Here is a 25,875-nt window from a genome sequence, read left to right on the forward strand (position 1 = left end):
TGAACCAGAAAACAAACATAATGATGAAATTGCTAATGGGCCGGTGGAAAGAAAGATAACTTGGCCCAGTTGATGCGGGCTCGTGCGTCTGACTATAATTACCAATTTACGCTCATCGCTTTGTATCTTGGTTCCTTTCATTTTTTTCTTTCAATCTCAATTTCTAAACCATCACAAATCCTTCCTCCCTCGCTCCTGGTTAGTCCTCGTTCTCCATTTTCGTTTCTTCGTTTTTGAGTTATCTGATTTGATATTTCTCTAAACATCAAATCTGAGTTAGTTATCTTATCGCCTTATGGCTTTGTTTTTGGTGTTAGTTAAGCTCTCTGATTCGACATTTTGATTTTTTTTTTTTTTTTTGCGATCGGCTTTTGCTTTGTTAAATCTCTGATTCGCCTTCGCGTCGTGATGATCCGATCGTATATTAGTTGAAACGCTTTTGAGTTTATATACCGATCGTTATCTATATATTGGCATTGTGGAGAGATCTGACTCACATCACAATCACCATGGTTGATTTTGATTCCAATCTGAAGGACTGAGAATCCATTGATCCCTGTAGAATGTGGATGATGCTTTGATTAAGGAGCTCATCATCATTTTATATGTTTATACAGGTTGTTCATAGTTTAAGTCTCATTAACACTTAACAGAACAGATCATTTACGTCACAGGGTATTACTGGTAAACCAATTTGATTAGGAGAAAAATGATAAAAATTTGTTTTAAAAATGCTGTAAAATTTTATTGGAATGGTAAGGGAGTAAAATGTTCCTCTTCATTGCCTTGTTGGTCACCATTCAAAGCCCTAGTAATATCAACTAGGAAGCATTGATGATGCAAAACAATTTTTTTTATCATTCCTAGTTGATATTACTAGGTTGTGTTAAGTTATTAGCTTCCTTTAGTTAAGTGATCTTGTGTTTTTTTTACTAAGGAATGTTGTTGTATTTATGATACGTTTATTGCAGAGTATTTTGGTGGTGTTATTGAGAGAGAGATCATAATGTCTAGCGTAGAGGATTTGAAAGCTAATGAAGAAGAAAAGTCAATGCCATCACCGCAGCAGGAGGTTTGTGTCTTAACTCTCACTTTACTAATACTAGATAATGATCTAACTCTTTCTTTTGAATTGCATTTGTTGTGGTAGGAGGCTGCTGTGAAGAACAAGTATGGAGGGCTCATGCCAAAGAAACCACCTCTCATTTCCAAGGTAGGTTATATAATTTATCTATGTCTAAAGAGATTTGTTTTGTGTGTGTTTCTGATGAGGTGTGTGGTTTTTTACTTATATCAGGATCATGAGCGAGCATACTTCGACTCAGCTGATTGGGCTCTTGGAAAGGTAACTTTGATCCCATGAGTGTTTTGTTTTTTTTTATTCAGGTTATCAAATATGATCTCTCTCTCTCTCTCTATAATGTTTCCACTCTCATGGTGTTAATGATTAATTGTCTTGATTGAAAAACAGCAAGGTGTTGCCAAGCCGAAGGGACCTCTTGAAGCTCTTCGTCCCAAGTTACAGGTAAGTGATCTTGAACCACGTTTTTTTCAGCTGTTCCTTAGTTTGTTTCTAATCTTAATATCTTGCACCCCACTTCTGCAGCCAACGCAGCAACAGACGCGTTACAGGAAGTCTCCATGTGCTCCATCCGAAGGCGGTCAAGGTAAAAAAAAAGTTCCCATCTTATCATGTTCCATGTTCAAAACAACTTGAGGACTTACTGTTCCATCTCTTTTGCTCTGATATCATTACAGATGGGGGAGGAGCTTCTCAGACCGAGGGAGTTTCCGGCAACGAGGAGTAGAGAGATATGTAAAAACTTTGTTATATTCAGATATATTATCTGTCCATTTGAAACAATCAGATACTGTTTCCATTATATATCTTAACTTGATCCTATAGCGTCTCCAACTCCAAGTTCCCGAGATTATTATACCTTAATAAAAATTATATTTGGAAGACCTAAGTATCTTGTTATGTGTAGCTAGACGTACTTCGGATTGGGTAGTATTCACATGGTTTATAAGTTAATTACAGCTCCATAATTGAAAGAGTTGGTCCTTTTAGTCAAAATGATGTAATGACGATGGAGCCAGAAGAAGGCGAATTAGTAGACTCTTCTCCGTGTAAAATGAAGAAAAATATGGTATTAAGTATATACTTATTTCTCTCAACCAATCATGAAAAGTGGAAACCATAGTAAAGATGACGATACTTTTGACCTTTTATCTTATTGAAGTATACTTTATAAATGAGTTGAACATATTAAATAATTTACTTCGTGAGTTGAGTTAAAACAAAGTTTACTAAACTATGATTTATCATAGTCTCTTAACTGGAATTTTTAGTTTCGGATAAGAGACTATTCTTAATTTTTAAAAAATTTTAACTAAAAAATTTAAAAATCGTCTATTAAATAATATATATAAAAACTGTCTTTTAGCCAAAAAAATATAAAAATATATATATTTAAATTATAAATTAAGAATTCCGGCTAAGAGACTGGAGTTAATCATGCTCTTAGTCATTCCGAAAAACCTATATATATATGCTGGAGCCTATGAGAATGACAGTATCTCAAGCAAATGGTTTAGCACATATACAGTAATAGATAGATAGTCTCTTTTATTTGAATTGGGCTTGGTGAGCCTATTATGCCTAAAAAATCTGGCTCAATAGCCTCCATCACAGAAATTTTATCAAAACCATCTTATACTCAGTGCAACGAATTCCGTTTCAACTATGGTTTTGATAAAAAACACATTTTCCTTGTTAAATTAAGTTTAATTAGAAATATTTTAAACTAATTAAACTGGAAATTTCTATTGGATCTCGTTTTTTCTGAATATTGGGCATAACACTCTGTCGTGTCCACTAATTTTGATTTGCCCACACTAGCTCACTCCTCTATAACCAAATCTCTAATCTTTCTCTTACTCTTTCTTTTCTTAAAACAAGTAATTTCAGTTATTTTAAAAAAAATTGTTATTTTTTTTTCTTATATGCGAACCTTTTAACAAAAGAAGTATACACAATTATAACAAAACTCTAAAATGATAATTTCTTTTAAAAAATCAAATATACTATTTGTAAAATATAAAAAAACAAAATGTAACTAAAAATAAGTAAAATTAATAATTTATCATGTTCTTTTGATGTCCTCCTAAAATTGAGGATTCACACTCTTTTCTTATGCAAATGTGTCCAAAGATGTTTTGCATATCTACTGTATTTTAACTATTAAATATGATTCAAAAATATAAAAAACTAACAAAAACAAAATAAAATTTTGAAGATAAAAATCCAGACAACAAGTTGTTAGAGATAAATATAAAAAGGAAATATATGGAAAATTATAAAAAGATGGTATAAAAGTATAAATTTAGCAGATAATGAATCTAAAACACTAAAATTGAGATATGTAGTTTGTTAATAATTGTTTTTTTAGTTTAACATTATTTTATTGTGTTAGGATATATCCTATTCTATAATTATAAGAAAAAGATAGTCATTTAGTCAAAATGATGTAGTGACAATAGAAATAGCTTTACCTTGTCGGCTTGGTGTGATTTGTATTTACGTTTGAATATTAATTTAACAAATGCAAAAAAAATGTAATGACAATGGAGCCAGAAGGCGAAGTAGTAGACTTCTTCTCCGTGTAAAATGGAGAAAATTATGGTAGTATACTTAATACTTCTCTCTCACCTAATCATGAAAACTATATACTAAGGTAACGATAATTTGACTTCAGTTTATTGAGATACTTGATAATGAGTTGAGCTCAGCTATAAGCCTATAACTTATGAATTACTTTACATCATGAGTTTAGTTAAAATACAGTTAATTAGCCCATTCTGAACACTTTAAATATGCTAGAGTCTATCTGAATGAGAGTATCTCAAGCCAATGGTTTTGCACATACTATATACATAGTGTAAAGCAAATGCATTTTAGTCAAAAAAATGTGAAATTTATCAAGTTAACTCAAAAGACATTATCTTTTTAAATGATTAACACTCTAGTTTTAGTTAAAAGAAATCAATTAAAATTATAATTGCGAACATTTTTTTGTTAAAGAAAAGGGTTAAATATGGGTCTATTAAATATACGGACTTAATCTTCGGGTGGGAGATGCAGCCCACGATAGTCATTTCCTGGGTTTTCATACATACGTATCCGCAACCGTGGTGATTAGGATAATGTAACTTAGTTTCTGTAGCATGAAGATCGAATTTAGAATGTGTTTGCATTCAAGGTTCGTCCACTACCACTGGACCACAAGCCCCGCTCATAAGCATTATAGTGGCATTACAATGGAAGGTTTATGTAAATTAACTCGGTCTATGTGTGTGGGGGGGGGATTATTGATAGTTTGATACATCATTTACAGTAATCCGTTGAACTAACATGCATGGTTTAAATTCAGAATATGACGCATATACATATTTTTTTTTTGCTAAGAATGTTAATATCATTAACTGGTAATGAAATAGATTACAAGTGGTGAAACTTGAAATCCAAAAAGCTTCAAGAAGCTACTTTGGTTGTACAAGCCGCAAAAAAAGATTAAAAAAGCTTGTAGAACATAATAGGACTAATCTAGTAAACTAGATTAATGCTAAGGCTAATGATGTGTCTCTTTGCACTGATCACTTGAAGAGTTGAGATGACTGAGCCGCCTTAAGCTGGAACCTGCAAAAGGAGTAGGCCTCAAAGAAGTCTGATAACCAGAGTCCCCTTGGGCGGGAGGCTGCAACTGCATTAGCCGGAAGAGGTGACCAAGCTCTGCATCAGCCTATACAACGCTACCAACTCCAGAAGTACCAACAACAGCAAACCTTAAGAGATTCTTGAGCTTCACGGTGTGGACGCAGGCGGTAGGGAAACGGCAGAAACCGGCCACAGACCAAGTCGGAAGGCTCGACAAAACTCGTAAAAGGCAGCTAACATCTTCGGACAGCCAAAAGACAATCAAATGATTTAAGGGCAGTGTGAGACATAGCTCACAAATCAGGCGAGAGCTACTACGGAAGGTGAGAGACTCCAGACGCCACGGCGGCATAACTACGGGACAGCCCAAGATCCCTTACCGATCTGCGAAGAGGAGGAGCTCACCGGAACCAAAGTGCAAAGAGACAGATCGAGCGACAGAGAATCCTCCACGATGGCCCCCACACCGTGCATCTGCCGGAAACAGAGAAGAGGAACTCACACTGACCAGAGGAAAACAAATCGACGACAGAGGGTTTGGAGAACGGTAAGGAAGGTTCCAGGAGAGGCAGCGACGCTCTCCATTCCCGACGAACCGTGGACCCCTAGATCTGACCCAGATCTAAGAAAAGACCCTTTGTTGCAAGAGAATCCCTACTGGCTACACCCATCGCTTCAGCTTGCTGCACCTCGCTTCTCCTCCAGCGGCTTGACAGACGCCCGCCTCGCCGTTGATTAGTCACCGGTGAACCAGAGAGGACCAGAGGAAAAAAGCATATCGGAGCAGATGGAGAGGAGAAGGATGGTGGAGGAAGGCAAAAGAAGGGAAGAAGGAAACGCCGGGGTGGCGGAGGAGACCCGCTCAGCTAGCTTGCCGTCGATCTCCTCCACCGGAACAGAGATCAGATGTTGGCGGCGCTAGGGTTTCAAGAGATTTGGGGGAGAGACTCTAGAGAGAAAAAAGTTTCTCTCTCTCTCTCTTGTTTTGTAACCGCCTCCAATTGTATTGTTGCATATACATATTAAACCAATATTTTTTTTTTGAACCAACCAATATTTTCTTCTCTTCTCAAAAACGAAAGTCAGATATTTTCTTGATATATATTGGCTGAATGAAAGCCTGAAATATTTATCCCGCGCAAAAATGTAACACACCAAGTTAACATTTTAAAATATTACTAGTAATTTCAAAATATATAAAATGCACTATGGTATATATTTATACACGATCGTGTGTGTTAATTGAAACTTCAAACGCATGCCATCAACGAAAAGCATAGATTCCGGAAGATATGGAAGATAATTGGTTGGATATGGAAGTCGGAGATAGTTTTACTGGAAGATACTTCCAAAACTGTCTCACTAATTGCCAGATTCTTCAGTCGTTTATCGACTTATCTTACTGATGATTTTGCTTAAAAGTCAGCTTCTCAAAACATTATCACATGTATTGGTAAACCTTAATGGCCACATATTATCCGAGAAAGATATTCAAGTTATAAAATGCAACTTGATGTCTCAATTTGAAACAAATCAACGTGAAGAACAAATATTAATAGCTAGCTAAAACATACATAACCTAATAAATTGTATTTTTTTGTCACAAAACCTAAATTGTATATTTCGAAAATCTACAACTTCTACAATACATAACGAATGAAAGTCTTACGTTACACGAAGGTTTTCTGTGCATAGCTTAATTTAGTATGTCTTTCAACGAAATGGTCTTACATAGTTTAAGTAGTTAAGTTATTATGTCCTTTAACGAAAAGGTCTTACGTACTTAAGTTATTATGTCTTTTAACGAAAAGGTCTTACGTTATTTAATTTTTCTTTGAAAATGAAAAACTATAACCCTTTGGATATTTTTGTATTGGACTCCACTTGGCAGACCAGTCCACTTTGCTAAGAAATAAGGCCCTCCAATCTTCAAACTTAAACCTACCTTCTAGAAATGGATGTATATACTTATATTCAAACAATTGCTCTCATCTCTAGTTTCATATTTATTTTCTAAAATGAAGTAGACCTTAACAAAACAAAACTCTTACTCGATGTTACAAAAAAAATCTCCTAACGTAAACAGTATTTCTATCAGTACGTATTCAATCGATCAAGTTAACGATCAGAAGAACAAATCCAGAACCGAATGCATTTAAAGCCGACCAGGTCACATTGCACTGACCAATACAACACGCGCTTTCGGAGACTGAATGTCTCAAACCACGTCGTTTCATTTAATCCATACAAACGCCATAGCCGGCTTAGTTGACTCACACGTCATTGTCTGACTTATCAATACCCTCTATAAATAGTATTCTAATACGAACCACTCAACTCACTACAACAAAAAAAAACACACACACTTAGATCTTCTAAAACCCTAAAAATAAAATATACAAGATGGGTTTGGTTAGATCCGTATGCTTATTCATTACCTTCCTTAGCTATCTAGCCATCTCGGTCCACGGACAAGCCACCGCAAGGCCGGGTCCTGGTTCTGGCACGCGGGTAGGGTTTTACTCGACCACATGTCCTACCGCGGAAACCATTGTCCGAAACGCCGTGACAGCTGGATTCAACTCTAACCCGAGAATCGCACCCGGGATACTAAGAATGCATTTCCACGACTGCTTCGTCCTAGGCTGCGACGGTTCGATCCTTATCTCGGGAGCTAACACCGAGCGAACATCCCGTTCGAACCTCAACCTCCGTGGATTTGAAGTCATTGACAACGCCAAAACACAGCTCGAAGCTGCGTGCCCTGGAGTCGTCTCTTGTGCTGATATTTTAGCTTTAGCCGCTCGCGACTCTGTCGTCCTCGTAAGCCTTTAATTACTTTTAGTACCATCGCATGCATTTATAATTTTTATTTGTAACGTGCAAGTAACGTTTATACGTGCATGGGTTAATTTGCATGTAGACAAGAGGAATTAGTTGGCAAGTACCAACCGGACGTAGAGATGGTCGAGTTTCTTTGGCTTCGAACGCTAACAATCTCCCTGGTGCCGGTGACTCCGTCGCCGTTCAACAGCAGAAATTCGGCGCCGTGAATCTCAGTACACGCGAACTCGTCGTCCTCGTCGGTTAGTAGTTTACATTTTACACAATCCATTACCTATATAACAATTACTATCAATTCGGTAATTTAACCTTTTACCCAAAAAAAATCAGTAATTTAACGTTAGAAAACTATGTATTAGAAAAAAAATCTTTCATGTTTTCGTTGAATAATTCAAACTACTTTTTAATAGAATAGTAGGAAATAAATTTCCAATTGTTGTATATACAATTTTCTCAGAAAAATAGAAAATGAAACATTATTTGGATAATATAGGAGAATTCATTTGAGATTTTTTTTTTTGTAATCATGTTTGTGAATTTATGAACAGCATGTACTAAATCAGTTACGTATTAATGTTATTAACAGGAGGACACACGATCGGACAAGCAGGTTGCGGTGCATTCAGGAACAGGCTATACAACAGCACTACAGGCCCAGCAGATCCAGCCATTGACCCAACATTTTGGCGCAGCTTCAGACACAATGTCCCCAAAACGGCGATGCATCAGTACGTGTTGATCTCGACACCGGAAGTGCAACCACTTTCGACACCTCATACTACAACAACCTAAGCCGTGGCCGTGCAGTCCTCCAATCCGATCAAGTCCTCTGGTCCGATCCAGCGACTAGACCTATTGTGCAACAGTTGATGAGTCCAAGCAGCACCTTCAACACTGAGTTTGCTAGGGCTATGGTCAGGATGAGTAATATTGGTGTCCTTACGGGTGCTAATGGTGAAATTCGTACGGTTTGCTCCGCAATTAATTAGTTAACCGATTAAACTCAGCGGTTGGTTATGAATCTTATGATAAAGTTCACAGCTGGATAAGTGCTTGTTTCGAGTGTGGCTTTAGTTTCATAATAAATAAATCAATAGAAAACGATATAATTAAACCCTAAAGTGGGTTGATGAAAAAGTGCACTATAAGATGTCCGCATTCGATTTCTTTTGGTTTTATTTGGTAATATTATTAAAATGTCGTTTAGAATAAAAATAATAGAATGAGTTTGATTCTATTTTGTCTTCTTATATTTTATAATTTGTGTTAACAACGAGTAGACCTCCGATGGTAATGTTCATGTACCATAGCTAACATGTTCTAAAACCACTGTCTAAAACTGAGGCTAGATCCGAACTAAACAGAAAAAGACGATTTGTCTTAACTTAAATTATTTAAAAGAGTATAATGATTATCGAATAAATTGACTATATGAGAACTGAAACCAAAAGCGTATGAAACTCTCTTTTTCGAAACTTCGCTAAGCTTAGGAAACTTACTTTATTAGATTCTGCCTCTTTTGATTACATGTTCTTTTAATTTTGGAGAAGTAAAAGGCTAATGGCATATGTATCGAATGTATAGCCATTAGTCACATTCGATGATATTTCATAATGATGCGTTCTTAGCTTTGTTTTCTCATAAATATTTTAAGAAAAAGTTTAATGCCCCTTTTGTGTTACTATCCAAACTTAAGAACAAAACTTGGGTTAACCCCCTCTGGTGAACTCTCAAATTCACATCAATTGTTAGCACCAATCAAAATGCCATGTAAGATTAATGAAAAAGGGAACAAAATTAAAAAAAGGAAAAAATATAAAAAGACGTAGATTATTTTTTTTTAACACTATCCATGGTTTCTTTTTCATCATCTACACAAAATATTGAAAGCTTCTTTATCATCCACACAGAATATTGAAAGCTTTGTTTGTCAAATTGGTAAACCCAAAACACGAAATCCTAAATTTTAGGGTAAATCCTAAAAACTAAACCCTAAACCCTTGGATAAACCCTACACCCTTGGGTAAACTCTAAACCTTTGAATATCTTTTTACCCAAGGGTTTAGGGTTTACCCAAGAGTTTAGAGTTTACCCAAGGATTTAGGGTTTAGTATTTTGGGTTTAGGGTTTAGTGTTTTGGGTTTAGATTTAAGATATAAAGGCAGAGGATTGTAAACATCAATTTGACAAATAAAGTTTTCAATATTTTGTGTGGATGATAAAGAAGCTTTTAAAATTATGTGTTGGTGATGAAGAAGAAACCATAGATAGCGTTACAAAAATTAGTCGACGTATTTTTACTTCTTTTTTTTTTTTTTTTAATTTTGTTTCCTTTTTTTACTAATCTTACATGGCACTTTGATTGGTACTAACAATTGAGGTGAATTTGAGAATTTATCATAAGGGGTGAACCCAAGTCTTGTCCCAAACTTAATTATGTATAAAATGTTGTTGGGAGAAAGAGAAATAATCAACTATCAAATCTGGTCAAATATTTTAGTCTCTTATTAATTTACAAAATATATTGTTGGTCAAATTTCCACGATCTCTATAGTTTTTAAACCCAATTATTTAGTACTCCACATCGATGTATACGCATAACTACTTCTGCCGTTGTGCTTTGATGCAATTTATTGCACGACCGTTATATTTACGGTGGTGCACATACATATACCATAGTCAGAAATAAAATTCGTGTATCATATCAAAAAATTCGTTAAACTCTCGTGCTAACCAGTCAATAATTTCTGGTTTAGTTTATATATATGTATGGTTGAAAATAAAATAAATAGAGAATACTGGTTTTGCTGACAAAAGAAGTTTTTACCTTGTGAATTCATTTACTAAGGTCAATACTAAAGCATAATAAGTCAATGCAACAACAACAAAAAGAGCCAAAGAAGAGAGGTTAAATTTAAATCATATATATAATCAGGCAGTTTAAGCTTATCTTCATCTTTGTCACTGACATTTTGTCCCATGCAGATGTTTTGATAAACTTTGTCAATCCAATTTAGGTTATTATAATTAGTAACTTGATATGGTATATGTACGCGTACTAAGTTTGACATATATTAGTTTACAAAAAAAAAAAAAAAGTTTGACATATATTAAGTGAATGTACTAGCTGTATTTCTCTCAAAAAGGTGTATTAGCTGTATTGAGATAAGACCGAGCAAGCAATTCTTTTCACACTTCTAATTATTTTTTTTTTTTTTTTTTTTAAACTTCTAATTATTTATTACATCTTTGAAATGATGTTTTATTCACTATGTTCAATAAAAAGAATTGAACAAAAACTTTTTTTAACTAAAAAACTTGGACAGTTTTTCGAATTGTACGTGTCAATCCTTAAGTATGGACCATGATAATCTTTTTTATATCGTTGTAATTTTATTGGATGTCCTCAAAGGGACAACAAATTATATATATGTCTGGTGGTATATATTAATATATATAATGTTGAAATTAAGTATACATGTATGTGTGTGTTAACTTTTTCTATATGTAACATTGATTTTGCAGGAATCCCATTTTGCATGACTGTAATATATATATATAAAGAAAGGTTGGATCCCTCCTGCTGACACGTCAGATGCCACGTCATAAATTAGAAAGCTGAGAATGCGACACGTGTCAAACTCTGCGTTTCATTTATTTTCACCCTGTTGGGCTTTTTTGTTTTTTGTGTGCGCGTTATTATTATCAAACCCTATCAACATAGAGGTATTCGAAACGCTGCGTTCCTTATTTTCTCTTTTATCGCCCTTTCTTTTCTGCTATTGGCGATTTTTGGGTTCTCATTGAAACTGAGTCTTCTTCCTCATGATCCAGCAATCAATCGGATTTAGAGTTTCCAGGGATCTATTCATCTTCATCCTACTGGCCTAGCAATCGGTCGGTTACAGATTCGTTTCTATTAAATTGGATCTCTTATCTGGCTTGAATAAGAGCTCCAGTGTTTGTTAATACCTTCATCAAACTCTATCATGCAGTTCTAATTATTCTGTAAACTTAATTCTGAATTGCAATGATTTTTATCACAGAACAAAGCAGTAGAGATGATTTGGAGTCATTTGGATTTGTTCTCATGTACTTCTTAAAAGGAAGGTGTGTACCTCTCTTACCTTCCATGTTGAGATGTTGCTATTGGTTGTTAATAGTGCGGCCTTTTGCTTACTTTCCCAATTACCATGTTACACACAGAGTATACTTCGATATTGATGTCGAGGGCCAGAGCTTAGGTAAAAGGGACTCATATATAAATTGTTTCTTCAAGTCAAACAGTCTTTAGTTTTTTGGGTTCTCTTCTTTACCATTTGCTCCCTTTTAACTTTTTTTTTTGTTTTGTTTTCTCTGTTGCTAATACTTGCAGGCAGGATCGTTATTGGATTTTACGGCACTGTTGTACCCAAAACCGTAGGTGTGTCTTTGTTTATCTTGATTTCAAATTCGGTTAAATTGTTTAAAAATAATTTCTTATGGTAAGCCTGTGTTGGTGATACATGTGGTCTAATACTTGATTTAATATTCTTTTCTTTTTATTTAGTCTCTATGTCGAGGTTTTAGTCTCTTATTTTATAATCTTAGCTTCATTTTTATTTTAGTGTGTATAAATGTTTGGAGACATAAAAAAGAGTTTTGGTACGTGTTCTCTCAGTTGGAATAAGAAGGTCTTGCTCCCATTTTAGTAGCTGTATAGCCTCTTTATCTGATTATCCCAGTTTGTGTGAAGCTGGATTAGTATATGAGAAAATAGTTTTGATGAATTGCTAGGACTATAAACAATTTCGATGATTGCAGTATATGATGCATTAGCTTAGCAACTATAATCCTAATATTTTCTGTATCTCAGGGAAAACAAAAACTTGACTGGAACCGCTAGATACGCCAGTTCATTTAGTTTCTAACATTCTAATTATTCTATAAACTTTATTCTGAAGTGCAACGGTTCCTTTTATCACAGAACAAAGCCGTAGGGATGATTTGGAGTCACTTGAATTTGTTCTCATGTACTTCTTAAAAGGAAGGTGTGTACCTCTCTTACCTTCCATGTTGAGATGTTGCTATTGGTTATTAATAGTTCGGTCTTTTGCTTACCTTCCCAATTGAATGCAGTCTTCCTTGACAAAGAATGAAAGCTGGTAATAAGAAGCAGAAGTATGAGAATACTTAGTGAAAAGAAAGTACGGACATCTATTGAGGTATAAATTATCACCCAAGCCTGTGTTGGTGATAAATGTGGTCTAATACTGATTTAATATTCTTTTCTTATTTTAGTCTCTATGTCGAGGATATCCATATGAATTTGCTTCTTACTTCCATTATTGCCGTTCCTGAAAACGGATGCGACGGGAACTTGGCCCTGAGGATACTCAGATGGATATCCTCGACATAGAGACCACATGGGGATTCAGGGTAAGAGACTTTCGGATGCCTCCGTTTTTTTTACAGGCATGTAAAGGAAGACATCACTTTCCATGTCAAGTTGACTACATATAATTTCACAGCAAGCCGTCAAAGCTTCACTATCACGCATTCTTAACGTGGACGTCTGCCACTCCCCGATTTCGTTGAAAATGTAAGTCTAATGTTATTATGTTGTTGCATTACTTGACTACGTTTTGTTTGTTCATACCATCCGTCTCTATCAGGGGGAGGTGATAACGATGGTGGCGACATGGGAGGTGACAAACCAATTCCTGCTAAGGTCGAATCTGGAGGGAGAAGTGGTGGAGCATCTTTGATTGCTGCTAGAGAACCAATTAGTAGTGTGCCGAGCAAGATGGACGACCCAACTTCGCAAGTCGTCAAGAAGCCGCAAATGGATTGGGTTGAAAATGAAAGGATAAACGTTTGAAGTACTATGTATTTAAATAATGCTTATGCTTTTCCGTTATAGGTAGTCGTCTACGTTTGAGTCAAACAACCTATCTATTTTTTCTATTATAAAGAAATATTTTATTTTTGACCAAAAAAACAAAACTTTTATCGTTATTCTTAGGGTAATATAATGCTAATTTCGCTTCGTACATAGTTTAAGTACAAAACATTATTGCAATTGTGAATTCTGAAGACAAAATCTTGCGAGTAAATTAGTAAAACTTTTTGTGGCTGGTAGTGTGTCCCACTGAAGAAAATTATCATATATACTATAAACCCAAAAAAAAACTTAAGCCATGGTCATTGCTTTTAATTACACTCAGTAATGTTTTTGGATCATAGTGTTGGACCAACAATATATTGTAAATTCCCTTAAACCAAATAAATTATTTTAAATTATTTTATACTTATTTAACTACTTAAATATTTATAATATTTATATGTTAAATAAATATATAATTAAAGTTAAAATTCAAACAAAAAAATTAAGATAATTTCGGTTGGATTTCCCGTAAAATTAAAAATCCATAATTGTATATGCATATGTAACATATACATACACATATATATATATATATATAGAACTTCAAAGCAATAACCACCAATAATGTTGTTCTTATGCTCCGGGTTTAAAACTAACCGAAAATAGCGTGTGACTGTTGGAATTATGTGAAAGAAAATATTTTTCATTTCTTTTTTTTTCTCTTACAATCATGACTATTTATTATGCGTTATGAAATAGACTACTTCATCTTCTGCTCTTTCCGTTCTTTTTGGTCTTTCTTTTTTTAGTCCTGAAAATTGAAGTTTGTCAATAATAGTTATAATGAAAAATCTTACGGTAAGAAGTACTCTACACAATATAACAACAAAGAAAAACCATACACCGTTGATGTCTAACCATCATCATATAAACATTACCTTATAACACAAGTAAATTGACATATTCTATGAAACGTTGGTTAAATTAATAGCATCTAATTGTTTGACGTTACAACTTAAATTTATATTTCTACGTAGCAATTTCTTACTAAAAAACACAACCATCAAGATCATGAATACTAAATCTTATCATATAATCTCTCAACACCTAATCATTCTTAAACAACCACAAACATTATTATACATTTCTTTTACAAATCCAACGTAAAACACATGCAATGAGAAAGAATACTCTTTCATTAATTTATAAAATAATATTTTAAAATAGCATGAAAATAATTCCTAACACATAATTTTGTTACTAAACATAGTTCAACAAAAGCTAGAATAAGTTACAAAACATAACCAGTACAACACTAAAGTTTCATTAATATTTCATTCTAGATATAATTATGATCCGACACAATATATTCGAAAACATCTTTTCCTGTTAAACTTTTTTATTTATGATATTATTAAACTATATATAATGTTTTAAAATTGAGATTTAACAGTAAAACACTAAAGTTTCACTAATATTTCATTCCAAATATAAGTATGATCCGACACAAATATATTCGAAAACATCTTTTCCTGTTAATTTTATTTATTTATGATATTATTAAACTATATAGTGTTTTATAATTGAGATTTAATTATTTTAACTATTATATTTTAAATTATTAGCTTGGAGGTAAACTAATTTGTTATCATGAAGGAAATAACTTGTGTAAAAGTGTTTTAAAAACTTAGATCTTCTTGAAATAAATTTAGTATTCTTTATTTAAACTTTATGTTTTTATTATGTAAAACTGAAATATAAATAATAATACTTTATATATTATTACATTTTCTGAATTATTTTTGCTAATTTTGCATTTTAATTCAAACAAAAAAATATTTATTAAAAATAACAATATGATCGCAGAATTAGTTTCATTATTTGTTTGTATATATTATCATCTTTTATAATGATTTTAAATGCTTCATAAATTAGTATTAAATAGTTTTTATTTTAATTTCCCGCCCGTAGGGCGGGCCGACCCTAGTCTTTATATATAAAAAAGACCTTCCTTCCCTCCTGATGCCTCCACATCGGATGCCAAGTAAGAAATTCGCATCTTAAACAGACGACACGTGTCCAGGCGAGTGTTATTTCTGAATTCTGACGTTTAGGGAATGTTGTTAATGGGCCTCTACGAGTGTTTTCTTGGGCTGCAACGCTTCGTAGAACTACGGTCTATGAGATGTGTTTTTTTTTCTGTCGTGACCTGAAAAGTGAAAAGTCATCTTTTCGATGGATTCTAGGGTTCTTCCTTTTCTCAAGATCCGTTTAGGTCAAACTGTAATGGAGGTTCTCTGTGTCAGATATTCATATTGAATCTCTATGTCAGTTTCATTCCTGTTGTTTTGTCTCCAATTCAACTTATATATTGTACGTTTCGTGATTCAGTGGTTTATCGTCATTAATAGTCATCTTTACTCCTTTTAGATCCACGCCATCCACGATTACACATTCAATCCTTCTCGACTCCCTTCCAGTCGGTGAAAATTTTCCTATATAAAGGTTAGTCTTCTTCCCATGATCATCATCCTCACCGCACCCGTATAATGACTAACTCATCTATCATTTTTTTTTTCTGATTTCCCAGCGTGGTGGTGTGCCTCCTCAGGTTTTGAGAAGCCAGAAGCGAGCTCATGGGTGACTCTAAGGTGATTCTGTTCTAGAAATTCGTGTTCATCCTTGGGAGATATGTTATATAAAATCTATTTTTCTTCCCTGGAGATGGTTTCGAATCCAGTTGTTTTCAAAATCCTATTTTTGGTTTCGGTTGTTGATTATGTTTTTTTTTTTTAATTCTGTTCTTAAAATTCATGTTCATCGAAGTGTTTGAACACACAGTGGCATTAGGCTCACATATATAAAAAATATCAGGATTATAATTTCCCTCTTTGGGAGATGGTCTCAAATCCAGTTGTTGATTATTATTTTTCTTCTTTTTTCGTTTTCAGGCGACACTTATGCCAACAACCGTGAACCATCCCAGCGTCTTCTTGGCGAGCAGCTCGATCCTCCGTGATTGCTAAGCAACAGCAAAACGGAAACCTCTCGGGAGAGGCTACTACTACCACCTTGGTACCTTCTACCTCCAACTCTAATCTGGATTGAGTCAAAACCGAGCCTGTGAGACAGATTCATCTCAGCGATTGGTTCCTGATCAGAACGTGTGTCCTAACGAGAACAGTCTATCAGGCAAGAGAAAAGAACTCGAGAAAGAGGTGAGACACAAGTTATGTTTTGTTAACACTTGATAAAGCCAGTGATTGATGAATCCTTGACACATATCCGTGGTATTATTTATAGGTTAATAAATCTCAACAAAGAAGAAGATTTGTGAAACGGATCAAGAAGAAAAGGTGGTGGAGAAGATGACGTCATCTCTGACTTTGGAAGCTGTGGAGGATGAATGGTTGGTTTCGAACTCTTACATTTGAGAAAGTTGCTGTAACTAAGAAGTATATCAATATGACCATTACAACCATTCATCCTCCATGAGACACAAACGCATGAGACACATCCAACAGCCTAAAGAAAAGTCACTTATTCATATAACCTGTTTGTTGATATTCCTAAGAGAATAGTAAAGTGATGTTTTGCATAGTTTCACGAACATTTGTTTTCTTAATGGTGTTATTTTAGGAGTTGAAATATTTTTTTTCTAATAATGAGTTGTGAGTTGTCAACTGAATTTCCTTTTCTTCCTTTCCGAGTTACAATTGTTTAGTGCTAGAACAAAAGATAGCATTTTTAGATGTATCAGAGAAAGAATAACTCGAATTGCCTGAGGATTTGCAGAGAAAAGATACAGAGTATAAGTATTATATGTTGATGAGGAAGCTGTTAAGAAGGATAAGACTCAGGGCATAAAGGAAAACATGTGGTATGATTTTGTTTTGAATTCATTCACCTTTTCTGTTTGTTTGTGGTTTTAGTGATTTGTCAATATCACAAATGGGTCAAGGTTGCAGAGAAATGGCATGTTAAACCTGCAAACTATTTCCATGATCATGACAAAGTTCTTATATATATTACAAATAAAGTAGGTATTGTTTCCCGATGCTAAATGATCAGTGAACTCTCTCTTATAGATTGTTGGGTGTGTTTTTTTTTGAGGTTTCTCTACTTTCAAGAATACATGCTTAGGAGTTAGGAGATGTGTGCTGATTTAAGGAGCCATGAAACATGACGTTACCGTGGATTTATAACATGAGATAGCCTTAAAGTGGAAAACTTCAGAAAATGAAAAGGTACATCGAATATCGATGCATCTTTCGGTCTTTGATTCTGATGAAATTCTTATGAAAAATATTTCTAAATATAGCTTATATCTTTTAAATTTAGCTCTATACATTAAGCCTCTGCAGCATTAGTGTAAACTTCTTCATTGATGGTCTAGGCAAAGCCAATTATGAAGATATCAGAAGATGATTGTGATTACGAAAATGTAATTAGATGAAGTCATTTTTCTTTTTCTAAAAATATGTAACAAAATTCTGATTAGCATATATTTAAGATAATTGTATAATATTTTAGGGTTTCGAATAAAAGAAAATTATACAAATATACTACATATATATATATATATATATATATATAATTTGTTCATTTCTTTTGGTGATAGTTCATCGTATGTGAATATTATATCATTTGTAATTTAAGTATATAATATATATATATATATATTCTTAAAACAAAAAGGGATGTCATTTGTCGTTTTATCAGATATACATAAATTATAAGAAATATATACTTTTTGTATTGCAAAATAAAATTGTGATAAACTAACTCAATATAGTAATATGTTTGAAATTTTCATACACTTTACTCGAAATATTAGTACATAATATATCTTTAAATAAAATATATAGTATTAAATAAAATAAAATATGATTATTTGATATCTTTTAAATAAATATATAGTATTAAATAAAATAAATTATTTCATATCAAATAATAAGAAAATCATGGTAAATTTGTGAAGCATATAAAATTATCCGAATGTATATTAAATCCAATGCAAGAAATTAATATTCCTATATTAACCAGATAAAAATAAAGAAAATTACCAATTATACTTTAAAAAATATTTGTTTTAAAATCCTAAACGGTTTTTGGATGATAAATATTAACTTACTGTACAATCTAGCTAATTAAAAAAAAGATTAAAATCAATTCAATTTTCCACTTTCTAAATCAGTAGGTTTAGAAAAGAATGTATAAGAAAATATAAAATAATCAATGGATTATAAAACATGTATAAATGTATAAGAGGATAACATAATTCATTATTCATGTATTTAATTAACCTTTAATTTTTAATAATTTGTTTAATAAGTTAAACAAAGAAAATTTTATTATTATTTAGATTAATTTATATTTCTAACAAGAACAATTTAAAACAAATAGTCCTTTTTATTTAATATTAAATATTTTTATATGTAAAAAAAATAAGAACAATAACATTAGTTGCATTACATGAGTTTTAAAGTTATTTGCATAATAGAATATTCATTACACAATCCGAATAATTTCTAGGATAAAACATATTAGCGTATTTATGTTTACCATAGATAAAAAATAACTCTTCATTGATAATTCTTCTATGTCCTTTTGTTCAACATATATATATATATATATATATATATATGTTGTTATATGCACATTTATATACTAATAAATAATGTACTATATATTATAAAACTAAACATTTGAAACTAAAATAAATATTAAACATATAGTGCTATTTATCAAAGAATAATGAAGGTATTATTTTAATTCAAAAAAATATTTATTATTATGATCTCAGAATTCTATCATTATTTTTTTGTTTATAAGATTTTTAATATATAATGATTTTCAAATATTTCATAAATCAATATAAAATAACTTTTATTACAATTTCCCGCCCTACGGGCGGGCCGACCCTAGTTCTATATATATACATCATGAGATAAATTTTAGTCCTAGCAATTTATGCTAAAAGGAAACGGTAAGATGGCCTGGTTGGCTGGTTCACGCGTCTTGTGTCAATATTTTGATAATATTTTGATTCGAAACTAAAAACTCCAAAACATTTTGAGTAGAAGACAACATCCGTGTAAAAGGTCAGTTATTTCAACGATTCCATTTATATTATACAGTTTCCTATCCAATTATTTTTGATGATAATTCAAAATAACAACAAAATTCAATCGAGTCACAGAGTCTATCGAAATTGCATATCTCCACTACCACACCAAAATACATTTGTTATTTTTTAAATATATTTGATCACTACTATTCAAGTATTTTTTATCATCTAAAATATAGAAGTCGCTACGAAATATAAAATTCTTGAAAACGGAATTCCAAAAAATCCAAAAGCCATGCGTCCATGAATTTATTACCTTGTGGCAATAGTTTATTACGATATAGTAGTACTTAAATATCTTAAACATGAAATTTTATCATTAATATCTTGGTAAATATTTTCTAATTTTGATTAGTCCTTCTCTTGATTTGTACCGACATTAATACTGGCGATTGATACAACAAAACATAATTAATCGACAGAGCCATATATAGTATTCTCTTTACCGAGTAAAAATAGTAATATACCAGAGCAGTTCTAAAGTCATGATCTTTTTTTTTAAACACATTTTTAAACACAATTCTAAAGTCATGATCATGAAGTATAGTTTGGGGCTTTTAACATTATCATTTGATTTCTACAATTTTTTTATAAAGTTCGTTTAATCTATAACTAGACCTTGATCCGTCCGGTCGGTATTTATTTTATATTTTTAACTTTTTGTTTATATTGAATTATGTATTTGTAATATTTAAATATAAATTTAAATTGAAAATTAATATTTGTAATTATAATAAAAATTAAAATTAAAAGTTTAATAAAATATTCTGATATAAATTTTAAATTTCCTAACTAAAATAATATAGGGGTGAGTCATAATTTTTTCAATTCCAAAATCTTAATATCCCTTAAAAACAAATAAAATAATTTATAAATACAAAATATATAAATATATTTAGAAACTATGATTTCTATTAAAATAAATTTATTAAAGAAAAATAATCTTGCGCCGTAGTTGTTTATTTCTATAGTTTGAACTGTGACCGTATAAATATTTTCTTTCACCTTAAATTTTTTCTTTGTACTAATGGTATAATATATATATATATATACACACATATATTTGTAAATTAAAATACATAATTTTGATATAACATTTTAAAACATAACAATTTTATTTATTATTTGAATAATTGTATTTTGTGATTTTAATTATCTATTATATCACAATGTATCATATAAACAAATTCAATATTTATAACTAATCGGATTTATATTATGAAAGTATTTTACTAATAATTTATGAATAAATTATTTTATATTTTATTTATATGTTATATAAATTGATTATGATGTGTGAATTTTTTATTTTATTATTTATTATTAATAAATATTAAAAATTATTAATATGTTAATACAAAATCTTTTAGGAAATCGATTCGAAAGTCTATTTAGGTTAAAATTCGCTTAAGAAAATATATTAATTAAATTAAGAAATATATTAAATGTTTAAATCTATTATTAAATTATGAAGAAACAACTATAATTAAATATAGGTTCAATAAATTACTTTAATTGCATTCTAATCTAAACAAATGGTAAAATTAAGGAGTATTTCTATTTTGTACTTCTATTTTAATTATATAGATACATTTACTTTGGAAACAAAACAAATCAGTTAACTTATCATCAAATATAACTATGTTTATTCAGTAATATGTTTAAAATCTCTATCGACTAAACCAAATAAGAAATTCCTTTCACTCTGATGTTTCTAGCAAAGATTTCAAGACTAGAGAGGACAATGGTAGTTAAGAAGATTATCCAGAAATATTACTTTTTGAGTAACTTCTTAAACAATAATTGGGGCATCATTATTTATGTAAGTGATTGAATAATTGATGTGACCAGTGACGACAGTCGTGGAAGATGTAGTTTTGAAGTAATTACCAGAGAAAGTGGCAAAAAATCCGCCTTATTCATACGCTCCTGTTTTTTTTTATTTATACATCTTCAAATGAAATTGATTGTTTTTATAAGCGAATTGTAACAGTTTATCAAAAAAAAAAGAGTTTATGCGCAACTATTTTACTGACAAAATGTAAAAGTGCGCTGTATTATTCCGCAGACAAACATTCGCTAACAAGACAGATAGAGAAGTTTAATTTAGTTCTTCATTCTCTTGCGTTGCATATGAATTAACGCATAGTGATTATTAATTAAGCAGTGTGACCATAGATCCATAAATCTTGAGTGGACGATTACGGTGTTCTTAATGTATGAGTGTATCTATATCAAGACAATTACACAAAATGCGTGTTATTTACACTAGTTTTTGCTAAAATATCTTTAAAAGTTATTTTAGTGATGGAGTTGAGTATGACTTCTATAAACAAAATAAAAAATGTAAAAGTCAATAAAAGGCTTAAAGAATCAGTTTGAATACACTGTTCAAAAATGAATCTAATCATTGGTGGAAATGATTAATGAACTAATAATAACATTGTTGTGGACTTTGACAATAAATAAAATAAAAAGCGAGTCAATGATCTTACAAATAATAATGTAGCTATCCGCTTTCAAACCATCTCCAATCGTACCAAAAACTTATTATATATTTTAATCTAAAATAGAATAATTCTATTATACAATTAAATTTACTCCAATAGTTCACTTTATAATAAAGTTATTCTATAAGAATGAATTATAAAATAATGCTACTTTTTATTCTATATTCGGAATGGAAAAACATCATTATTCATTAGATCAAATTTAACTCTATAATAGAATTATTTTATTTTAGAGTAAGATATAAAATGGAATTTTGTGTACCATTAAAATATCCTCACGATAATTATTCACTTGCTTTTTACTTTTAACTGTTATTACAAATGTTGTTAAGGTTTTCATACTTTTGTCATAATTTTTGTTGTTGTTAATATAACTTTTAAATAATTATAATTTAATTATCAATTTAAAATTATTATAATACAAATATCTTTTTGGTAATGATATTTTTTGATTAACTTGAAGATGTCTCATTTTTATGAGATAGTTCAAAGTAGCCTCAAACTAATCCCCAAAAATACAATTTTATATTTTTTTATCTAAATACTTAAATGAAACCTAAAACGTGATTTCATTTGGATATGGTATGAACTGTATTGAGGTGCATTCAAACCCGAGTTTTTTTAAAAAAAAATGTTATATAAAAGTGGAATTCTCTACACTGCCTTCTGTCTGGATTTGGGTGATTTGTATGTAATTTACAATCGGTAACGCCTTAATCGTTCAGTGGAGCTGTTTTCAGCTATGTTAAAATACGCAACAAGTCCAGAATATCATGGCCCAATGATAAGGACGGGCTCCTTCCTGCACCCAGATTGTGAGTTCGAACCCTGTTGGAAGGAACTAAGTCATGATTTCTGGACACCAACACGGATATGGACCTATGCTTTAGAACCCATATGCATACCCGGAGAGAAGGTCTATCCGTGGGCTGCACCTCCCCTTGGGGATTAGTCTGGGCCCTTCCATAGGCCCGGGATACTCCCAGGTTAATCAAAAAAAAAAAAATACGCAACAAAAAAGTATTTCTCGTTACATATATTTTTTGCGTGAAAAATACTCATTTGTATACATTTTGTAAAGTGTGGCCACTGGCCAGTAAACTATTCTATGTGTAAACTTTTCTAATCAAAATATATATATACTATTGTGAGAAATATTAAAGTTCAATCTAGTTAAAGTAACAAGAGAAATCAAGCAAACTTGGAATTGGAAATTTTTTTAATAAGCTCAGTTTTTTTCTAAAAGGGTTTGTAATATAAATAGTGTATGCTAATATATATAGAGCATGCAGATAGCCCAAATGCGGTTAGTTTGAATGATCTAAATAAAAAAGCCTCATATTGCGACCGACATTACCATATTCAATTCAAGTTAATTTCTTACGTTTTTTCAATTAAATTCAAGCAAATCAAAGACCACAACTACATATTTAAAAAATACAAATTAAGCATACAACTTGTAATATAACGGCCAAACACGTTTTTTCATCAGCAGAAAAAGGGCTTTCGTTAGCAGAAAATCTATATATAAATATATGCAGCCAGCTGTCAGTATAACATAAAGATAATGTAAAGACTTTATTTAAATGGAAGTGATTAACCAACTAAAGCCAACGTTAACCCTATCCTCTTTGTTTTGCACCTTCCTCATGCACAAGCCTCTTGTCCGATAGTTCAAAGATTCCATGGCGGTGATTACTTTAAAATTTTTAACTCATCACACTCTTAATAGTATTACGTACTAATCCACGATTATACAAATATTATTTTAAAACTAACATACCAGACAAAATTAATCATTTTAAATGGTCAACTATGCCTAGTATATAATTTCATTATCCTTTTAACTATAGAAATGTTTCGAACTATTGACCCAAAAAAGATTTGAATATCCTAACACAATTGATCGAGCTAATCTTTATATTGTTTGCATTTGACCCAAATAAACATCTCTACTGTGGCAGTGGTACCAACGGGTCTAGCTAGGAGATTTGCATTTTAAGCCAATTCATTTATATTTTTCAATAAGTTAGCTGTTTTTAATAACAAAAAATCACATTTTAGGTTAATTGTAAATCCATTAATGAGCTACAAAATTTGCAAATCTCACTAAATGAATCAGAAAACACTAACCTAGTTTTGCTTTGTTTTCTGTCAACCAGTTTAAGATATTTTCCGTTTAGCTACATGCCTACATTGATATCATCTGATTATAACGAAGATAGCTTCGCTAACAAAGATACAAAAGAATGAAAATGTGTACTGTTAAAAGGACCGACTCGTCTACATCATAATGCAACTAACTGTTATTTAATGATTAACTATATTATCAACTTACAATAATATAATTCCCATAAATTCCGGCGTCGTGTGCCGAACTTGCTCGTTAGAATTCTTATTCCCAAGACTTTCTGGCCTATATATATACCCCTTTAACCCGAAACTCAAAACACACAACAGACAATAACAACTTTAGCAAAGCTCAAACACTTTCTTGATTAGTATTATCAAAAAACACAAAATGGGTCGTGGTTATAATCTACTATTCATTCTAGTAACGTTTTTAGTATTGGTTGCAGCTGTAGCTGCACAAGGAAACAGTGGCTCGAGCCGTGGTGGTGGTCAAAGACCGCGTGTTGGGTTCTATGGAAATAGTTGCCGAAACGTAGAGTCCATTGTGGCATCGGTGTTCGACAACATGTCCAGTCTAACCCGGCTAATGCACCCGGGATTTTGCGTATGCATTTTTCACGATTGCTTTGTTCGTGGCTGCGATGGCTCGGTTCTCATCGCTGGTAACAACACGGAGAGAACCGCTGGTCCAAACCGTTCATTGAGAGGGTTTGAAGCTATTGAAGAGGCTAAGACTAGGCTTGAGGCTGCGTGTCCTGGAATTGTCTCTTGTGCTGATATCCTCACCCTTGCTGCTCGTGACGCCGTTGTTTTGGTATTATATTTTTAAATTAGTTACTATTTTGGTTTAAATAGTTACACGCACGTATAAATATATAACTAATACTCTTAAAAAAATAATATATAACTATCTAACGTATTGAAACTTGGGCGATGCAGACTGGTGGGCAAAGCTGGCGAGTGCCATTGGGACGTCTAGACGGCCGTATTTCGCAAGCCTCAGACGTGATCTTACCCGGACCAAACGATGCAGTGGACAAACAGAAGCGAGACTTTGCTGCTAAAACTCTTAACACATTAGACCTCGTAACTCTTGTTGGTATGTTATCATTACATTCAATTTCTAATGCATTTTTGTAGTTGACAAACATGAAATGACACTGACAAAGCAAAAATAAACATGATTGAGGCAAATGCATATTTTAGAGTGTATATAAACTATGTAAATAAATAATTCAAAATCCATTAGATCCATATTATAGTTTCAAAATTCAATATTTTTATACCTTTATGGAAATGTTCTTATGTAATAAAGACAGTTTTCCGTATGTAAAAGATATATTATATCGTGTAAGCTTTCAGAAAAAAAAAAACTACTTATCTATACTCGTTCGATCCAACTAGCTAATACTAATTTTAACGAGTTTTTGGTTTCACTAGGCGGACACACAATAGGAACAGCTGGTTGCGGTTTGGTGAGAGGCAGATTCTTTAACTTCAACGGCACAGGACAACCCGACCCCCAATTGATCCGACTTTCGTACCATTGGTTCAGGCTCGATGCCCTCAAGCTGGAGACGCAATCAGCCCGAGTCGACTTAGACGAAGGTAGTGCTGGCAGGTTTGGACACATCGTTCCTAAGTAAAGTGAGGTCAAACCGCGTGGTTCTACAGT

General features: G+C 32.2%; 2 protein-coding genes, 1 long non-coding RNA gene, 1 other non-coding gene and 1 pseudogene across 6 annotated transcripts; 4 read left to right on the plus strand and 1 right to left on the minus strand.

The window, feature by feature from the left end:
* The first annotated feature begins 124 nt into the window (after positions 1–124).
* On the plus strand, positions 125–1,903 carry LOC130503625 (uncharacterized). 2 transcript variants are annotated; one of them, XM_056998252.1, is made up of 7 exons: positions 125–198; positions 972–1,072; positions 1,151–1,213; positions 1,298–1,345; positions 1,472–1,525; positions 1,607–1,667; positions 1,759–1,903. In XM_056998252.1, exons 2-7 carry the CDS (start codon positions 1,007–1,009, stop codon positions 1,806–1,808), a joined length of 342 nt encoding a protein of 113 aa, XP_056854232.1. In that variant the 5' UTR covers positions 125–198; positions 972–1,006; the 3' UTR covers positions 1,809–1,903. The 2 variants fall into 2 exon arrangements, with proteins under 2 accessions (XP_056854232.1, XP_056854231.1); XM_056998251.1 differs by having other exon boundaries at positions 1,151–1,345.
* A 5,160-nt stretch (positions 1,904–7,063) lies between these two features.
* On the plus strand, positions 7,064–8,711 carry LOC108830835 (peroxidase 71). Its single transcript, XM_018604407.2, is given in 4 exon segments — positions 7,064–7,540; positions 7,641–7,803; positions 8,148–8,243; positions 8,246–8,711. Coding segments are annotated over 4 exon segments (984 nt in total). The 5' UTR covers positions 7,064–7,120; the 3' UTR covers positions 8,551–8,711.
* A 2,162-nt stretch (positions 8,712–10,873) lies between these two features.
* On the minus strand, positions 10,874–10,977 carry LOC130503626 (U6 spliceosomal RNA). Its single transcript, XR_008940882.1, has one exon. It is a non-coding gene; the product is annotated as a U6 spliceosomal RNA (small nuclear RNA).
* Positions 10,978–15,621: 4,644 nt separating this feature from the next.
* Positions 15,622–17,115, plus strand: LOC130503623 (uncharacterized). Of its 2 annotated transcripts, none has more exons than XR_008940880.1 (5): positions 15,622–15,754; positions 15,858–15,932; positions 16,018–16,078; positions 16,379–16,645; positions 16,731–17,115. It is a non-coding gene; the product is annotated as an uncharacterized LOC130503623 (long non-coding RNA). The 2 variants fall into 2 exon arrangements; XR_008940881.1 differs by having other exon boundaries at positions 15,657–15,719.
* Positions 17,116–24,560: 7,445 nt separating this feature from the next.
* Positions 24,561–25,871, plus strand: LOC130503624 (peroxidase 69-like; annotated as a pseudogene).
* Positions 25,872–25,875: the final 4 nt, after the last annotated feature.

Source organism: Raphanus sativus, unplaced genomic scaffold (assembly GCF_000801105.2).
Source record: "Raphanus sativus cultivar WK10039 unplaced genomic scaffold, ASM80110v3 Scaffold1066, whole genome shotgun sequence".
Classification (NCBI taxonomy): domain Eukaryota; kingdom Viridiplantae; phylum Streptophyta; class Magnoliopsida; order Brassicales; family Brassicaceae; genus Raphanus; species Raphanus sativus.